General features: G+C 37.0%; 1 protein-coding gene across 1 annotated transcript; it reads right to left on the reverse strand.

Annotated features, from left to right (window-relative positions):
• Positions 1-742: 742 nt before the first annotated feature.
• Positions 743-15,633, reverse strand: TNFSF10 (TNF superfamily member 10). The gene is made up of 5 exons (XM_039865046.1): positions 15,389-15,633; positions 11,884-12,021; positions 9,204-9,246; positions 5,542-5,646; positions 743-3,894 (listed from the first exon to the last, which is right to left on the reverse strand). Exons 1-5 carry the CDS (start codon positions 15,518-15,520, stop codon positions 3,443-3,445), a joined length of 870 nt encoding a protein of 289 aa, XP_039720980.1. The 5' UTR covers positions 15,521-15,633; the 3' UTR covers positions 743-3,442.
• Positions 15,634-16,145: the final 512 nt, after the last annotated feature.

Raw genomic sequence — 16,145 nt, forward strand, 5'->3', positions numbered from 1 at the left:
TCCTTTATAGTTTTGTTACCTTACCACTTTATGTTTTTGATGTACAAATTATATCTTTATGTATTTTGTACCCATTAACATAGATTTATACTTATTTTATGCATTTGACTTTTAAATATTATAGAAAATAAAAATGAATTTTATACATCAAAATTACAATAATAATGTTTCTTACAGTTTGCAATGTATTTTCCTCTACTAGAGATCTTTATATATTTATATGGCTTCAAGTCACTGTCTAGTGTCCTTTCATTTCAACTTGAAGCATTCCCTTTAGCACTTCTAGTAGGGCAGGTGTAGTGGTAATAAACTCCCTCAGCTTTTGTTTATCTAGGACTGTCTTAATTTCTCCCTCACTTTGAAGGACAGTTTTTTGGATATAAAACTTTCATTTGAAAGTTTTTGCTTCTAGTACTTAAATATATCATCCTACTGTCTTCTGGTCCCCAAGATTTATGCTGAGAAATTGACTGATAATCTTATTGAGACCCCCCTTGAATGTGACAAGTCACTTTTCTCTTGCTGCTTTCAAGATTCTCTCTTTGTCTTTGGAAAGCTTGATTATAATATGTCTTGGTATGGGTCTCTTTAATTTATCTGGTTGGAGTTTGTTGAGCTTCTTGGATTTGTAGATTCCTGTATTTCCTTAAATTTGAAAAGTTTTGGCCATCATTTTTTCAAATAATCTCTCTGCCCTTTTATCTTTGTTTGGGCTGCGACAACAAAATATCACATATTCGGATGGTTTATAAACAACAGAAATTTATTTCTCACAGTCCTAGAGGCTGGGAAGTCCAAGATAGAGGTGCTCACAAATTTGGTCTCTGGTAAAAAAACAAATATGATCGTGACTACCAGGGGTTGGGGTAAGGGAAAATGAAGAGTTATTGCTTAATGGGTACAAAGTTTTAGTTTGGGAAGATAAAAAAGTTTTAGAGTTAGATGGTGGTGATGGTTGTACAACAATGTGAATATACTTAATACCGCTAAATTGTACATTAAAAATGGTAAAAATGGTAAATTTTATGTTATGTTTATTTTACCACAATTAAAAAAAAAAAAAAAGGATGGTATGGGTGCAAGGATGGACAATTAGACCAATGAGGGAAAAAGTGAGCACAGAAAGAGACCCACGACAGCTTGGTATATGATAGAAGAGATATTAAAATCAGTGGTGAAAAAAGTGAACTACCCAATGAACAGTGTTGGACAACTGGCTACTGAAATGGTAAGATAAATTATATCCCTGTCTCACATCACAAAGAATTAAATTATAGTCAAATAATACTATCAAACTATGAAAGGCCAAACTTTAAAGCAATTAGAAAAAATATATGTGGTGATATTTGTATGATGTCAGTAGAAAAGATTTCTTGAATGTGGTATGAAAAGCTATATTAGCTTCCCAGTGCTGCTGTGTGTCTCTGTCTCTAATTTGCCTTCCTTTTATAAGAATATTCATCATACTGTATTATAGGCCCACCCTATTCCACTACAACCTCATCTTCACTAATTATATCTGCAACAACTCTATTTCCAAGTAAAATCACACTCTTAGATACTGGGGAGTAGGATGTCAACACATCTTTTCAGAGGACATGATTCAATCTATAATAAAAGCATTAACCATAAGGGAAAAGAGTGGTATATTTTATCACATTAAAAGTGAGCAATTTATTTCTCTCTTCTATAAGATAGGGCAAATAAAAGATATTGTGGAAAAGAGATTAGAAGTCCTTTCTCGCATTTTTAGTAATCTTGGTATTAGAAAATAATTATGAGTATTAGATAAAAACTACATACTTAAACGTGTCATTTTTATTGAAAAAGTAACACATTATAAAATTTTAGTACAAAAATATAGACTAAAAATTAATTTTCTCTTAGATCCCTAAGTTATACATCACCAAACATTTCAGTCTTTTCCTTTGGGTTTTAAATCTTGGTTTAAAAGATCTTCTCCACTTTGAGATTACTTTTGAAATTCTCCAGTTTCTTTGGTGTAAGGAGTAAGATGGGATATTTATTTTTTCAATGTAACTAGATATTCTTTCTTTCTTTTCTTTCTTTCTTTCCGTCAATCATTTATTTACAAATATATTTTGTGTGAGTATTATGTTCAGGTATTATTCTAGGTACTAGGGAAACAGACGCAACCAAGACTAAATGTTCCCTGCTATCGCAGGGCTTATATTCTAGAGAGAGAGAAGACTTGCCTCTAACATAAATGTCAATTTGTTTGTATGTAAGAATGTGATTAATGTTATGGAAAAAATAGAATGAGGAGAGTCAGAAGTGCTAAGTGTCATAGCATGTTGTAAATCTAAATTTGAATGAGCTTTTTTGAAGAAGACCTGATTAATCAAGACACATTTAAATAAAAATTTGAGCATATAACCAAAGAGTATAAGTTATGTTGCGATCACAAGTAAAAATTAAAAGAGATTAGACAAATGCCTCAATTAATTTTTTCTATAACTGATTAAATTAAATGGTGAAATGAAATGTTTTGGAAGATGAAAGGAATTGCTGTTCTTCTGGCAGGGGCAAATAAATGGCAGGTATATACTAGATATTTGACATCTAGCAATGGAGGTGGGGGTAGCTCTTTACTGCTGATTTACCTGTGTTTGTCATTCTGACTTTCCCATTTCTCCTCCTCACATGAGACCAAATTCCCTGATTTCTGATTAACGGATCACTGATTCTTGAGCCCTTTATTCAAAATATCTTCAGCGTATATATTTTTTAAAAAATTAGAAATAAAAATCTTTATTGCTTTTGGCAAGCTTGATCTGGCAGCACAAGCCATTCAGAAGTAGTTCCTTGTTCACAGAACATAACTTTATTTTAACGAAATGGTACTATTTCGAGTGGAATTTTCTTATTTGCACCAAATCTAAGTGTATGAGGCAGCTCCTGCAGAGTCCTGCACAAAGCACTCCCTTTGCACATTGCATGTATTGTATGGACAGAGGATCACCTCCCAAGATTATGAGCTTTTAGTGGTGCCCCTTTCTCTTTCAACTCTGGGAATGTTGTCTCTTACAGCAACCTGGAAGCTACCAATGTGACAATTTACTACTTAAGAAATAGGTAATTTCTCTTCTGGAATCTTCTCAAGAGTAGATGATGAAGATAGAATAGCTTAATTGCTACACAAGTGCTTGTACACTGAGAATCTTCTAGATTTCTGTTAAAAAACTGATATCAGGTAGAGCCCTGAAAGGTCTTTTAGCAATTTCATTTTTTGGAATAAGTTGGTCACTTTTCAGATATATTTAAAAATGATAAGTAGCAGTCTTTTTGTTGCAGCTGCTTTGCTCAGGCTGCCTTATTTGGTCAGATATGGTGGGATATTTTCACAGTATATCAGCCTGAATTGAAAGGACACTGCAAAGACACTGTCTTCTTTTTTCTTTCTTTTTCCTTTTCAGATCATTTAGCCAATTAAAAAGGCCCCAAAAAAACTGGCTTCTTGGTCCATGTCAATCAACTTCTCATTTGTTACAGATACAAAAATTCTGTCATTTTCTTTAAGCTCAAATATTCCACCTTGATAAATGGAATAGAGTCCATATTCTGAATCTTTAGACCAACAACTATTTCTTGCACTTTTCATCAGCAGTATAGGGTCAGGATAACTTGTGTATTTGTAAATATATTGTACCATTTGTTTGTTTTTCTTTCTTTTCTGTTCTGGTGAAATTGTTTCCGAAGTGTCCTCAGATTCCTGAAATCGAAAATATGTTTGGGAATAGATGTAATAAAACCCTTTTCGATGGATAACCAGCTCTCCGTCCCTCAGGTGCAAATTATTCAAGAATGAATGTCCTTTTCTTGATGACTCCCAGGAGTTTATTTTCTGGCCCAAAGCCTTTTCATTCTTTGAGCCTGGATGAAGGTTAGAGAGAAAGTTAATTGAAGGGAGTTTGTAGCAAAGCAAAGAATTTCCTAATAGCTGTTGCTTGCCTATTTTTTGGTTGGTATTACAAAGGACTTCAATTAAATATAAAACTTATTGCTCTTTTAATTTGACAAGGATTCTAAATTCTGGTCATATAGAAATCTGAAGGCTTCTATATTATTATGACCTGTTGGGAGTCCCTTATCTTTCTGTACCTTGTCTATAACTTATGCCACATCTGCCACACTCATCTCTAAACAGTGGCACAGGGGATGGTTCACACAGATGGCAATCTATAGTTCTGGGTAGAACTTCTGTCCTGAACCCCTGCCTTCCTCCCTGTGCTGGTGAGCTCAAATGTATAAAGAAACCAAAAGAAACATATCTACTTCCTTAAGCCAAGAGCTCAGAACTTCTTACTATTCCTTTGGGTCTCTTCGGGGCCCTCCTTGGTCTTTCTCAGCAATCCAGAATCGAAGGCACCATCCATACAGAAGACATCTCTAGTCCACAATAGGACAGGGCACAAGGTTTGGCAAAGAGATCCCAGATTTAAAGATCTTCAGATCCTTGGATCTTTAACTCCTAGAGAGTCAATGAAAAAGGGCCCTACCAAAATATGATATTCCTTTAAACTTTGGGCTGATCTCCATGATTAAAGCAAAATTTAATTTTTCAAGAGTTTAAAACAACTATCATATTAGCAAACAGTAATATCATAATAATGATCTCACTCATAGGCAGAACATGTCAATCATTTATAAAACATGAATTCAGGAATACCAGGAAGGCAACTGCCCAGAAAACAAAACAAAACAAAACAAACCCCGAAACCCCAATAACCTTTTAATTTATTATCTGATGCCCGAAATTTCTTTAACTTGGGACAAAACCTTTCACAGTAATAAAAGTGACGACTTATTGAGTACTTAAAATACACTAAGCATTTTGCATGTGATAATATTTACTGTTTTATGAGTTAAAGATTATCTATCTCTACTTTGTATATGAAGAAACTGAAGATTGATTTGGATTAGCAATTTACTCAAAACATTTATCTAGGTGAGGAGGAGCTTGGGTTTCCATGTGGGTATTTAGATTGTAAGACTTATGCACTTAAGTACAGTACTCTATTGACCCTTGTTCTAGAGTTAAAAAATTAGGTTTAATGTATTTGATTAAACAATATGAAACTAACATTTATGTAAGTAAAAAATAGTCAAATATTGGCAACTTCCTATCATTCAATCTAATGCAAATGCCATAAGGGTACTTAGTAATTCATCATGAAAGTAAATGACTGATTTAGAATCTTTAAAGAGGAAGAAGATTTGATGAAAAAGAAAGAAATTACCTTAAAGAAGAAGGAAAATGCAAAAATGGGGCATGAGAAACTCAAAGACAAAGTTCTCCCACTTTATAATTTTCCTAAAACCAGTTATGCCAGGTCAGTAATTGAGTTATTTGTCTTGTAAAATCTTGCTTCTGAAAACAGGCAGTCTGGAAGCTGATTACTACTGAGCACTTTGTGAATTGCTATATAAACATTTCAGGTACAAATTAAAAGAATAAATTATTTGGAACAAATTCCTCCATTGCCTTACTTTAAACCATATATTTGTCATTTTTCTTACTTGGATCTGGTAATGTGCTTCTTCTCCGACTGGTCCCCGTTATGTGAGCTGCTACTCTCTGAGGTCCTTTTTCTATTTCTTGGTAAGGAATATTTTGTGACTTTTCTAAAAAGAGAAATGACAAAGAATCATCAGCATTTGTCAAACTGCCTCTCAAATACATTACTGTTCACAGCCGTTGTCGATTAGGCATTGTGAGCGTGCTAGGCTTTGAAAGTTGATTATATGGGTTTTGATCGAAACGGCCTACATTTTAGTATGATTAACAGTCTACTTCAATTTATGTTTAATTTGAAAAGTAATGTAGCAGGGAAGAATAAGTAGTAACTTGGGTTATAATTTATCAGAGGTAATTACAACGAAGATAACAGTGGATTCTGGCCCTTTTCCAAAAATACCAAACAAACAAAACTGTGGACTTATAATAATCTTTGCTGAGTCTTTTAAAGTACACAAGTAACCAGGTATTGGCAAATTTCCACTTTGAGTTCTATATATAGAAATAAGTATGATGCCAATTTCATTATCTCAATTATTTTTTCCTCTTTGCTAGCTACTACTGATTTTAAAGGAGCAGCAGTGATCACAATTGTCCGTAGATGCTACAAGCTGGTAGCAAAAAGTCATTTCCCCCCACCTCCCAAAAGGAACACAAATTGACATATTGATCATGATAATTAGTATATGAGCATATAAATTGCTGATTCACTAGATCATAATAAACAAATCACATTTATTGAAATATCCTGGAACAGCCTTAAAATATACAAATTCAACAAACTACTCTTTAAAAACATCAGATCAAACTTCCCAAGGGACAATGCACGGCACTATATTCTACAGAGGCAGCAAAGATTAATCGCTGATTACACTGACTGAGGCCTCAAGGGACTTAAACAGTCTTTTAGAGAAGCTATGAATTAGAAAGTGAAAATGTACCTAAGGGAAATAGAACTAGTGATGGCTATTTAGAGGAGGGAGATTCCTATTTATTGGAGAGCTGAAGTCAGGGGAGGGTTTGTGCTAAGGCCCTTTCATTCACTTACTCCAATAAACCAAAGTGCCCACCACATTTATGCCAGGCACTCTTCTAGAAACAAGGTAAAAGAATTATAAACAAACAAATGAAAGAAAGTGTTTGAGGTGCAAGAATAATTATCTGAACAGGGTGAGGATGGTCTGGCTTGGGGCCCATAGGGATGGGAGAAGGCCCAAGGCAGGATGCACAAAGCATTCTTGGGACACAGGCATGAGAGGAGTCCAGTTTCAGGTTTGAATAATGAGCCACACTATAGAGGATTTGAATGTGAGGCTAAGAGATTTAGATTTTACAGGACATGAAAAGACTCTGAAAGATTTGGTCAGGGAAGTGAAGAGACATGTTTTGTTCTTCAGGCTAACTTTATCTCTCATAGTAAGGTTTGACAGATAGAAGGTGAGAGGGCTGGAGGCTGGCAAGTTACCAGATTATTATAATTGATCAGGACTGAGAAAAGTAAGCTATTAGTAGAGGGAACTAAAAAGAGGTAATAAAATTCCATAGGAGAAAAATGAATGGAAAATGAGAATCTCTTTTCATTTCTTTTAATCTGGTATTAATATTGCTTATTCAAGATGGGTGGGCATTTAAATAGTATTGAAGATCAAGCATTTACCAGAGGGGAGGAGGAAGGGGGAAAATAAAAAAATAAAATGTTAAAAAAAAAAAGATCAAACACGGCATGGGGATGCATAGTCAATTACATATTTTTCTCAGGATGCTCAGCTTTCAAGGTTGATGTGTCCACTTACATTTAAGCTCCATTGATAAATAATTCATAATGCCTTGCCTGCCTTATGCCTTAATACTTTATTTTTAAGTATTCAATAACAAAATATGATTATAAATATCTTACATTTGAAGTCATTGCAAGGATAGGGGAAAGCCTAGATTTGAAGAAAATTCTAAAGAGAGGAAATAGCAATAGCAAACACCTCCCAGAAAAGAAACCTGCAAAAATGTATATTTGGGTATCATGGATACGACTTTGTACACTGAGAAGTACATAATTGGGATGAATAAAAAAATAATATTTTTTTCTTACAACATTGAAAATAGTATATGCATCTACTGTAGACTATGGATCTGGTGTGCCTTATCAAAAGAGATAGGGTGTTCACTACTCTCACTACTGCTTTTGCCTTTGGGGAAATGATCAGAAAGAATGCTTAGACCCTAGGATGAGGTCCTATACTTCTTATTTAATAAAAACTATTTTAAAAAGGAAAATGAGACTGTAACAAAGAAGCTTATTGGACTGGAAAAGAATAGCTGAGAATTAGGAAGATTTCATTAACAACATATAAATACACACACACACACACACACACACACACATATATACATATATGCATACACACAGACATACATACATATATAAAGCTGTTTCCACTCTGCCAGGTTGATATGCCCCAGGACTGTAAGTCTTTAGTATATGTATTCAGGCCTATATGGCCATGAGTATGGGAAAATGGGGCTATTTTATTTACATATTTATGCAACCAAACATATATATTAAAAAATCTTCTATGTAGAGAGAGATGGTGTTGGCACTGCCATTGAATTGTACACTTTAAATAGTTAATTGTGTGTTATAGGAATTTCGTCTCGATCAAAGTACACACACACACACACACACACACTCCCTGAAGGTGGTGCAGATAAGAGTGGGGAATCTACTAGGCTTGTGGTATAGGGTTAGGTGCTAGATATAGAGAGATGAGTGAAACACATGTTTTCTGTCTTCGTGGATTGCCAAACTGGTAAAAAATCAGACAACGCTCAGATAAAAAATATATGTAAGAATAAAAGGAAATGAACACAGTAAGTAAGTAAAAAATCACAGTAAGTAAGTAAGTAAAATATATATAAGAATAAAAGGAAATGAACACAGTAAGTATGATAGAAATAACAGAGTGTAGGGGAACTTAATTATAAAGGTGTCCAGGGAGTTTCTGACAATTAGATGTGGAGGAAGAAGAATAAGAAGGAGCCAATTGTGTGAAAAGCCAGTAACAAAAGAAGCCAGGTGGAGGATCAACAAGGCCAGCCTGGGTAACAGCATTGAAGGAGGGTATGGGGTCAAGAGTAGGCTGCTGACTGTGAATAGGAAGATGGCTGTGGCATGTGGACCACAGCATGAGAACTGTGGGTTGGCAGCAGGATTGTTGGGAAAGGGATGATGGAGCCAGGGGCTTCTGCATGAAGAAAGGCATAGAGCCTGATGGCAGTCAGAAGCAGAGAAGATTGGTAACTTTGTGGCCCTTATTTACCTTCCAGCCATGTTCTAGAGAGGATTTAGAGGACTTATTTGCAACACATTAGAAGATAAAAAGAAAAAAAAAACTATTTGAAGAAATTGAGATGAAAGGAAAATCCATGTTGGAAAAACAAGGTTCAGCTGAACTAAAGTCTGGCTGTAGGTGGGCCACAGATTTGGTACTGTGCTTTCTAGCTATCAATGCAAAGAAGGGAATAGAATCAAGTAGTTTGAGACACTGAGCAGCAGTCGGTTCAGAGGTGGGATCTGTGGATGGGATCAGAGAGGAAGAGGATGGAGAGTTATTCACACTGTTATGAAGTTGATAGTAGAAAGTTAAAATAACAACAACAAAAATACTACCTGGAACTGTAGAAATGTCTTCCTCATAGGTTCTCAAAATCATCTGCAAATAGTATTGAATAAAGCTTGTTAATTTCCCTAAAAATCTTAAACTTATTACAGAAGGTCTATGGCTCTCTTTTCTGATGTGTAACAGGAAATTCCTGTGTAAGATATCAACTTAGAAAGCTTTAATTTGTTCAAGCATATAATTGGCATGAGGTAGCATGGCAGCTGGAGTGAATATTGAGGCAGACATCCCTACATGGTGATCAGAGAATGGTCCTCTGTCTGAGAAAATTTTGTTTCTGGATAAAGTCTGAAAGATCACACTTGGAGCAACACAGGAGGAAGGAGCCATCTGCCAAGTTAGGTCAGCTTAATGTTTCCCAAGCCTCCTTGTGGCTGATGGATGTGGCAGATATGTCACCTCACTGTCTCTGTGTGTGTATGCACACATGTGTGTAATAGAGTTCAGGGGCTTTAAATGATTGGGTAGGCCCAAACTTCAAGATGTAAGGCATATTTCCTCTCTCTCATGATGCCCATCAAGTCACGACCTGGGTCACCCATGGATTCTAAACTCTGCTCCACTCAGTTCTGTCACCCCCAGGGGCTTTGCCCATCACTGCCCTCCTTTCCTGTCACTGTTGTTAATTTTGCAACTGCCAGAAACTCCCCTCCTCTGTACTCCCATCCCAAATCAGAAACTCTCTGCTTCTTCACTTGCCTCAAGCCGTGACTCCAAATAATGGGGAGACTACCTCTCATCCAGTGGGGACTGAGGTATGGGAAGGGAAAACGAGAGATAGACTTAGTATTCTCTCTCTCTCTGTCTCTCTCTCTCTCTCTCTCTCTCTCTCTCTCTCTCTCTCTCTGTCTCTCTCGCTCTCTCTCTCTCTCTTCTCTCTCTCATTCTGGGACAGAAAGGAAGGAAGAAGGAAGAGTTAGCAGGAAAGAGAGAAGGGTAATTCCTACAGTGTGAAAGGCAGAATACAAGAATAATTACAGTATGGTCAGATGGCCTAGGTTCAAATCTGTCAATGAATGGCTCTGGGAAACTTTTCTCAAGTTACTTAACTGATGTGAAATTTAACTTCTTATCTGTGAAGAAGAAGGAGGAGGAAGAGGAAGAAGAATAAGAGAAAAATGATTTCTTCCTCATAGAGCGGTTATGAGAATTAAATGAGATAATATATATAGTGAATGTAGGATATTTACTGGAAATAGTCTGTTCAATTAATGGTGCCTGGGAAAAATGCGGAATTATTTTTCCCTACATTCTCATCCTCCCCTCTGTGTCCTCTCCAAGCTCCTCTCTATTTTAGTTTGTGGCAGGATATGAGAATGGGAAGGAGAGGAAAAATAGCAGGGAAGAGATACATAAATTCTAACCCCACTACTTCTCTTATCTTCCCACTCCCAGACCCTGACTCTAAACTACTTCCTCAGTCTCCAGATTTTTACACTAGTTCTAAGTTTCTTTCCCCTGCCACCTGTGGGTTTGCCACCCCTGTAACCTCAGGGACTGTGGATCCCATTCCTTAAGTTCCTCAGGATCCTCCCCCAACCCTGGACCTTTCCCGGTCCTTGTCACTTGAGGTGATGGCGTCATAGCTGCTTCAGTACAGCACTCTTCCAGGGTGGCCACAGAGCAGATGTGTTTCTCTGACTCCCAGATGAAAGTGTGATTTCATTTCTTGTAGAAATAGCACCATAAGTGATGTCTGAGCTCTCCTGTGAGGACTGTTCGAGTTTATAAATCAAATTCCTAACCACCAGAATAACACTATATTTTATGGAAAATGAAACTGAGCATCAAACAATGGAATTAGAATCCTTTTTATTTATTTATTTATTTTTAGTATCCTGTTTTTAAAACACAACTTCCTCTTACCCGGGAAATGTCACCAGTGTTTTTTTGAACAATGGTGGTGCTTCCTAGTTTACAGAGAATTTTCATAAACTTGTTTTCATCTGACCTTTCTGGGTAGGCAGAAAGTAATTATTATTAAATAATGTCTTACAAAGAAGGAAAGAGCCTGAGAGAAGAAACTTAATTTGACATGTCACACTGCTGAAAGTAAAATTATGTCATTGTATTTAGTGAAATAAACTGTTAGCTAACATAGTATTTCTGCTAGAGATCCTTTTCAAGCAACTTCTATAAACAGAAAATATTATAATTTCTCATTTACTAACTGTAAATTGAGGTGTCTTCACTTTCAATTTCTCAATGTATCTTTCTTCCCTCTTCCTTTCCTCTTTCTTTGTCTCTATGTGCATACAAAAATAAATATATGTTTTCAGAGATCAACATGTAGGAAGAATATAAAATACTATTACTTGGCCTCTTTTGACTTTTGAAAAAAAAATTACACACATCTTTTATTGTTGTGTGACCTTGAACATATTACTCTATTTATGCCTTAGTTTTCACATGTGAGATAAAAAGATTAGATTAAATGAGGAGGCTGTCTAGAGTAGAGGCCTGAACTCTAGACCAGGAGTTGACTGGGACCCACTATTTGGTGCTGTTATACCTTTTTCTAGTTCTATGAATTTGGGGGAAATCACTTAAATGCTCTGGGCCTCAGTTTCCTCTTTTGCAAAATGAGGAGTCTAGACGTGATGATCTTAAATATTCCTTCTCCTCTGACCTTCTATACTGGCTGGTGAAGTCACCTGGTCGTCCACCTACCTTTCTAACAAACTGATGTAGTTGCCACTTTACTTGCCAGCAGGGGTTGTTCATACTCTCTTCATCATTGGGGTCCCAAGAGCTGTCATCTTCCTTTAAGAAACAAGCAATGCCACTTTTGGAGTACTTGTCCTGAATCTAGGATGAAGTGAAATATAACACAATATTATGCACAAATGCTTTTTATATTTGTTCATTTAAAAGTTAAAACTATAGAAAATGATGACAGATTCAGAGAGGTTTTGGCACCTTGGATAAACTCATGGCTTGAAAGAGAAGTAAGCATGCTGTCCTATGACCTTTGAATAAAAGCAAGAAGTTAGATGGTGGAAATGATACAAGTGAGGGCCAGGCAGCCAGAGCCACAATGTCCTTAACCGCCCTGCCATTAACTAGCTATATGTCCCTCAGCAAATTGCTGCTTCTCTCCTGTGTCTGTTCTCCACTCAAGTTTTGAGCTGGTTCACTGTGGTGATCTTTGAGGTCCCTTCTAGTTCTGACATAGTGTGGATCCCGCTCTAAAGCTGGAAACCCACCCAGATGCAAAGTAGGCAGTGGAGTCTGTTTAAATTTAAGGATCCTAAATAAAAAGTTAGCCAAACACTTTGGGGTTCAGGTAATGTTCTCTTTCTTGATCTGAGCTTTGGCTGTCTGAGCTTTGGCTGTCTGAGTAGACTCTAGTTCTGATTTCTACTTCTACTTTCTACTTCTCTTGGATGACAGAGTCTGGACCACATTGCCACTAGAAATCTGAACACTGCCTCATTAAATGTCCACACTAGCTATTGATTTACCTGCATAGATTTGAAACACTATTTGAATGTTTGCTACTTCCTCCTGATTGAAAGTAAACATTTATGATGGCCAGATCATTGTACTGTGACAAAGTCCTTGCTTGATGTTAAGTGTGTGCGCGCGCGCGCACACACACACACACACACACACACACACACACACACACAAATATACACAGACTCACATATGTCCCAGGCTGATAACTAGTTAATAGTACAAAGAAAAGCAGGAAGTCAATGCAAGGTCAGAAGTTTTTTTTTTTCTTTCCGTTTTCATTTCAACAATAGGATTAAAGAGATGTTATTTCCTTGTACAAATCTATGGGGAAATAAATGGGAAAATGGCTCTTTTTATCTGCTATTTGAACTTAGAGGACTCTAAAGCATGGAAGAAGGATCACACTTAGGTATGATCTGCTCCTTCTTATAGAAAGACAATCTCATTCCAGATCAAAATAACTCTTTATGAGGGGTTCCAGACAGAGTTATGCAGTTCCGTACTCAACCGTGGACGTTTGATCAAGGTCCTTCAAGTGCAAAAATATAAACCTGAGTTAATTATTTCCTTCCACACACTCTGGCATAGAACATTCATTTACTTTTAAGTGTTTATTTCTTTTCTTCCTTTAACTACTAGACTAAAACATTCTCTTAGTAGATACAGTGGGGGTAACAGCTGGGGCCACCTGAATTGAGATATGATTGGCAATGGAATTAAACAGCATTTCTTTGTCCCTGTCTACCCCACACTCTTCTATTAGAGACATCTATTTGCATCTGCAATTTACATGGGAGCTGAAAAGACCTTCCAAAGAAGAAACTCAATCACATATGGTTAAGAAATATGAAAACTTGTCTAGCAAACACGCTATAGCTTTTGTGCAATTTATATTTTTCTGAGAACTGTAGCCTTGCATTTCCTAGCCAGCTGGCAGATTTGATGTTGCCTCTTCATAATGTAGCAGAATGTGGTGTGCATTACAAGATGCAAAAATGGAGACCCTGCTGTGGAGGGATGAGGTACCCAAAGACCTGGGTTCAGCTCTGCTTCCATTTTATAGATGAGGAGACTAGGGAAATGACTTATCCAAGCTCAGAGAGGGCTGAGCTTGGATAAGTCATTTCCCTAGTCTCCTCATCTATAAAATGGGAGTGTACAAAGTTCCTTCCAGTTCACAGTTCTCTGGAATACACAATTAATCAAAATATATATAAAAAGCCAAAAGCTGAGTTGGTTTATTTTCAGCAATTTTGCTTTCATAGTTCCAAAAGTTTTATGCAGGTGAGACAGACACAAACTAAAATGGCACTAAATTTTTTTTCTCTGTCAAATGTACCTGGATTCATAGCTGGGGCATCTATAGGCATAGAATGGTAGTTTTATTTTCAATTATTTTATGAACAGTAAAATGCTGAGTCCACCTGATAACCACTATATTACAGACTTTCCACATTATATGCCTTAGTCTAAGGAACAGGACAGAATGCTAGCCTTTTATATTTTTGCTATTGTCAACACAGAAATGCCACGGACTTAAAACCAACATATATTTCAAAGATCTGATGTGTCTCCACTCCATATCTTGGAGGAAAAAGAGAAACCTAATGACATTGCAAGGCTCAGTTCTGATTTTAGTTTACATGTGTATTATTCTACTTGCTAAATTTTGAAAGTCTAACTTGCCTATGTAAAGGCTTTTCACCTAATAATTTAAGATATTTATAAGAAAGATGGGATGAAGAGTCTGGCATTGCTTAACAGCCCTAAAGCCTGAGGATAAGCAAACAGCATGTAAAAAGCATTTCTGTCTGTGCAGAGTCCAAGTCTAGTTCCCTGCAGTGTCTGTCTGAAAACTCACTGGGATTAGCCACATCTGAAACAACAGCACTGTTGTTAGTGTTTTAAAGCCTGGCTTTGGGTTGAGCTCCAACTATATCCTGCTCTCTGTGTATTAGTTATGCCACCACATTTATAAAGATCGATTATCCAAATGAGCAGGACAAACAAACAGAGACTCATGGACATGGACTATAGACTGGTGGTTACCAGAGGGAAGGGGGAGCGGGGAGGTAGACAGGGTAAATAAGGTCAAATATGTGCTGACAGAAAGAAATCTAACTATGGGAGGTGAACACATAGTATAAATATATATATGCCTTATTGTTAAAGTGTACAGATGAAACTTATTGGATTTCGTTAACCAATGTCACCATAATAAATAAATAAATAAATAAATAAATAAAATAAAATAAAAATAAAGGTTGGTTATCCATTAAGCAGTATTTAGTAAACACCTACTATGTGGGAGCCATGTGCCAGCACCAGAAGTGTACTGGTGAGCAAAAGCAGACACAGCTCTGTTCTGATGCAGCTACTCTCATCCCTGAGAATTAGAGTAAAGACCTAGAAAGTATTTAACAGAAAGCACTCAGTGAATGGTAGGAATTGCTAACATTGTAAAATACATATACTGTTGAAGACAAAAAAACTACCTCAGAAGTTTTGCACTTTGTTCACATAGTCCCTTGCACTTACTTTTGCAAAGTCCTCAGTACTACTATGCATTAGCAATTGGAGTCCACAAGCAGAGAAAGAGAACATTTTTTCCCACTACAAAGTCCTTAAATAGAAGCAAATAGAGACGCAAAAGAGAGGCAGTTATCCCGAGGGTGCTGACAGCCTCTGTCCGCCCCGTGAGCATTGTACCGACCTGCTTCAGCTCATTGGAGAAGTATATGTAAGTCACAGCCACACTGAGGGACTGCAGGAGCACTGTGAATATCAGGATCAGAGCACAGGTCAGCCCGGCACTGGGACCCCCCAGAGCCTGCACTGAAGCCATGGTCCGGCCAGTCAGTGTCAGACTGGAGCAAAGTCAGCCAGGCAATAGGTTATAGTTGGGAAACGAACGAACATGACAGGTGGGTGGAGCTCTTCTTAAGTTTCATTTACTTAAAAAACTACCAACTAAATCTGAAACTGAAATATGCTGGGGCAGCCAGCAGAGGGATCACTAGCAGAAGTCCTGAAACCTCTCCATTCTATAATAGCGTCATTAACAAAGGAGAGAAACACGTCTTTGAAAACGATTTTGAAACCAAAGGGCTTCGCGAGGCTTAAATCAAACAGCTCCTCCCAATCGTTCAGGGTCTGTTGGATCTTGTGGATTTGCCTTTGTTCAGCGACTGTGCCAATTCCTAGGCTCCCATAAAGCATCTCACCCCAGCAACCTGTCACTGGGAACAGCCCTGATCTGACAATGATCTGAGACCACTCTTGTTTCGAGATGCCAGCTACCTCTGGAAAATCATTTTTTGTCATTTATCCATGCAGCAGCTCAGTAGCCAATGAATAATAATGTTGTTTCCATGTCCTGGTTATTGTAAATGATGCTGCAATGAACAGGGGGGTGCAGATATCCTTTCGAGATAGTAATTTTATATTTTTTGGATAAATACCCAGAAGTG

Source organism: Pteropus medius, unplaced genomic scaffold (assembly GCF_902729225.1).
Source record: "Pteropus medius unplaced genomic scaffold, Ma_sr-lr_union100, whole genome shotgun sequence".
Classification (NCBI taxonomy): domain Eukaryota; kingdom Metazoa; phylum Chordata; class Mammalia; order Chiroptera; family Pteropodidae; genus Pteropus; species Pteropus medius.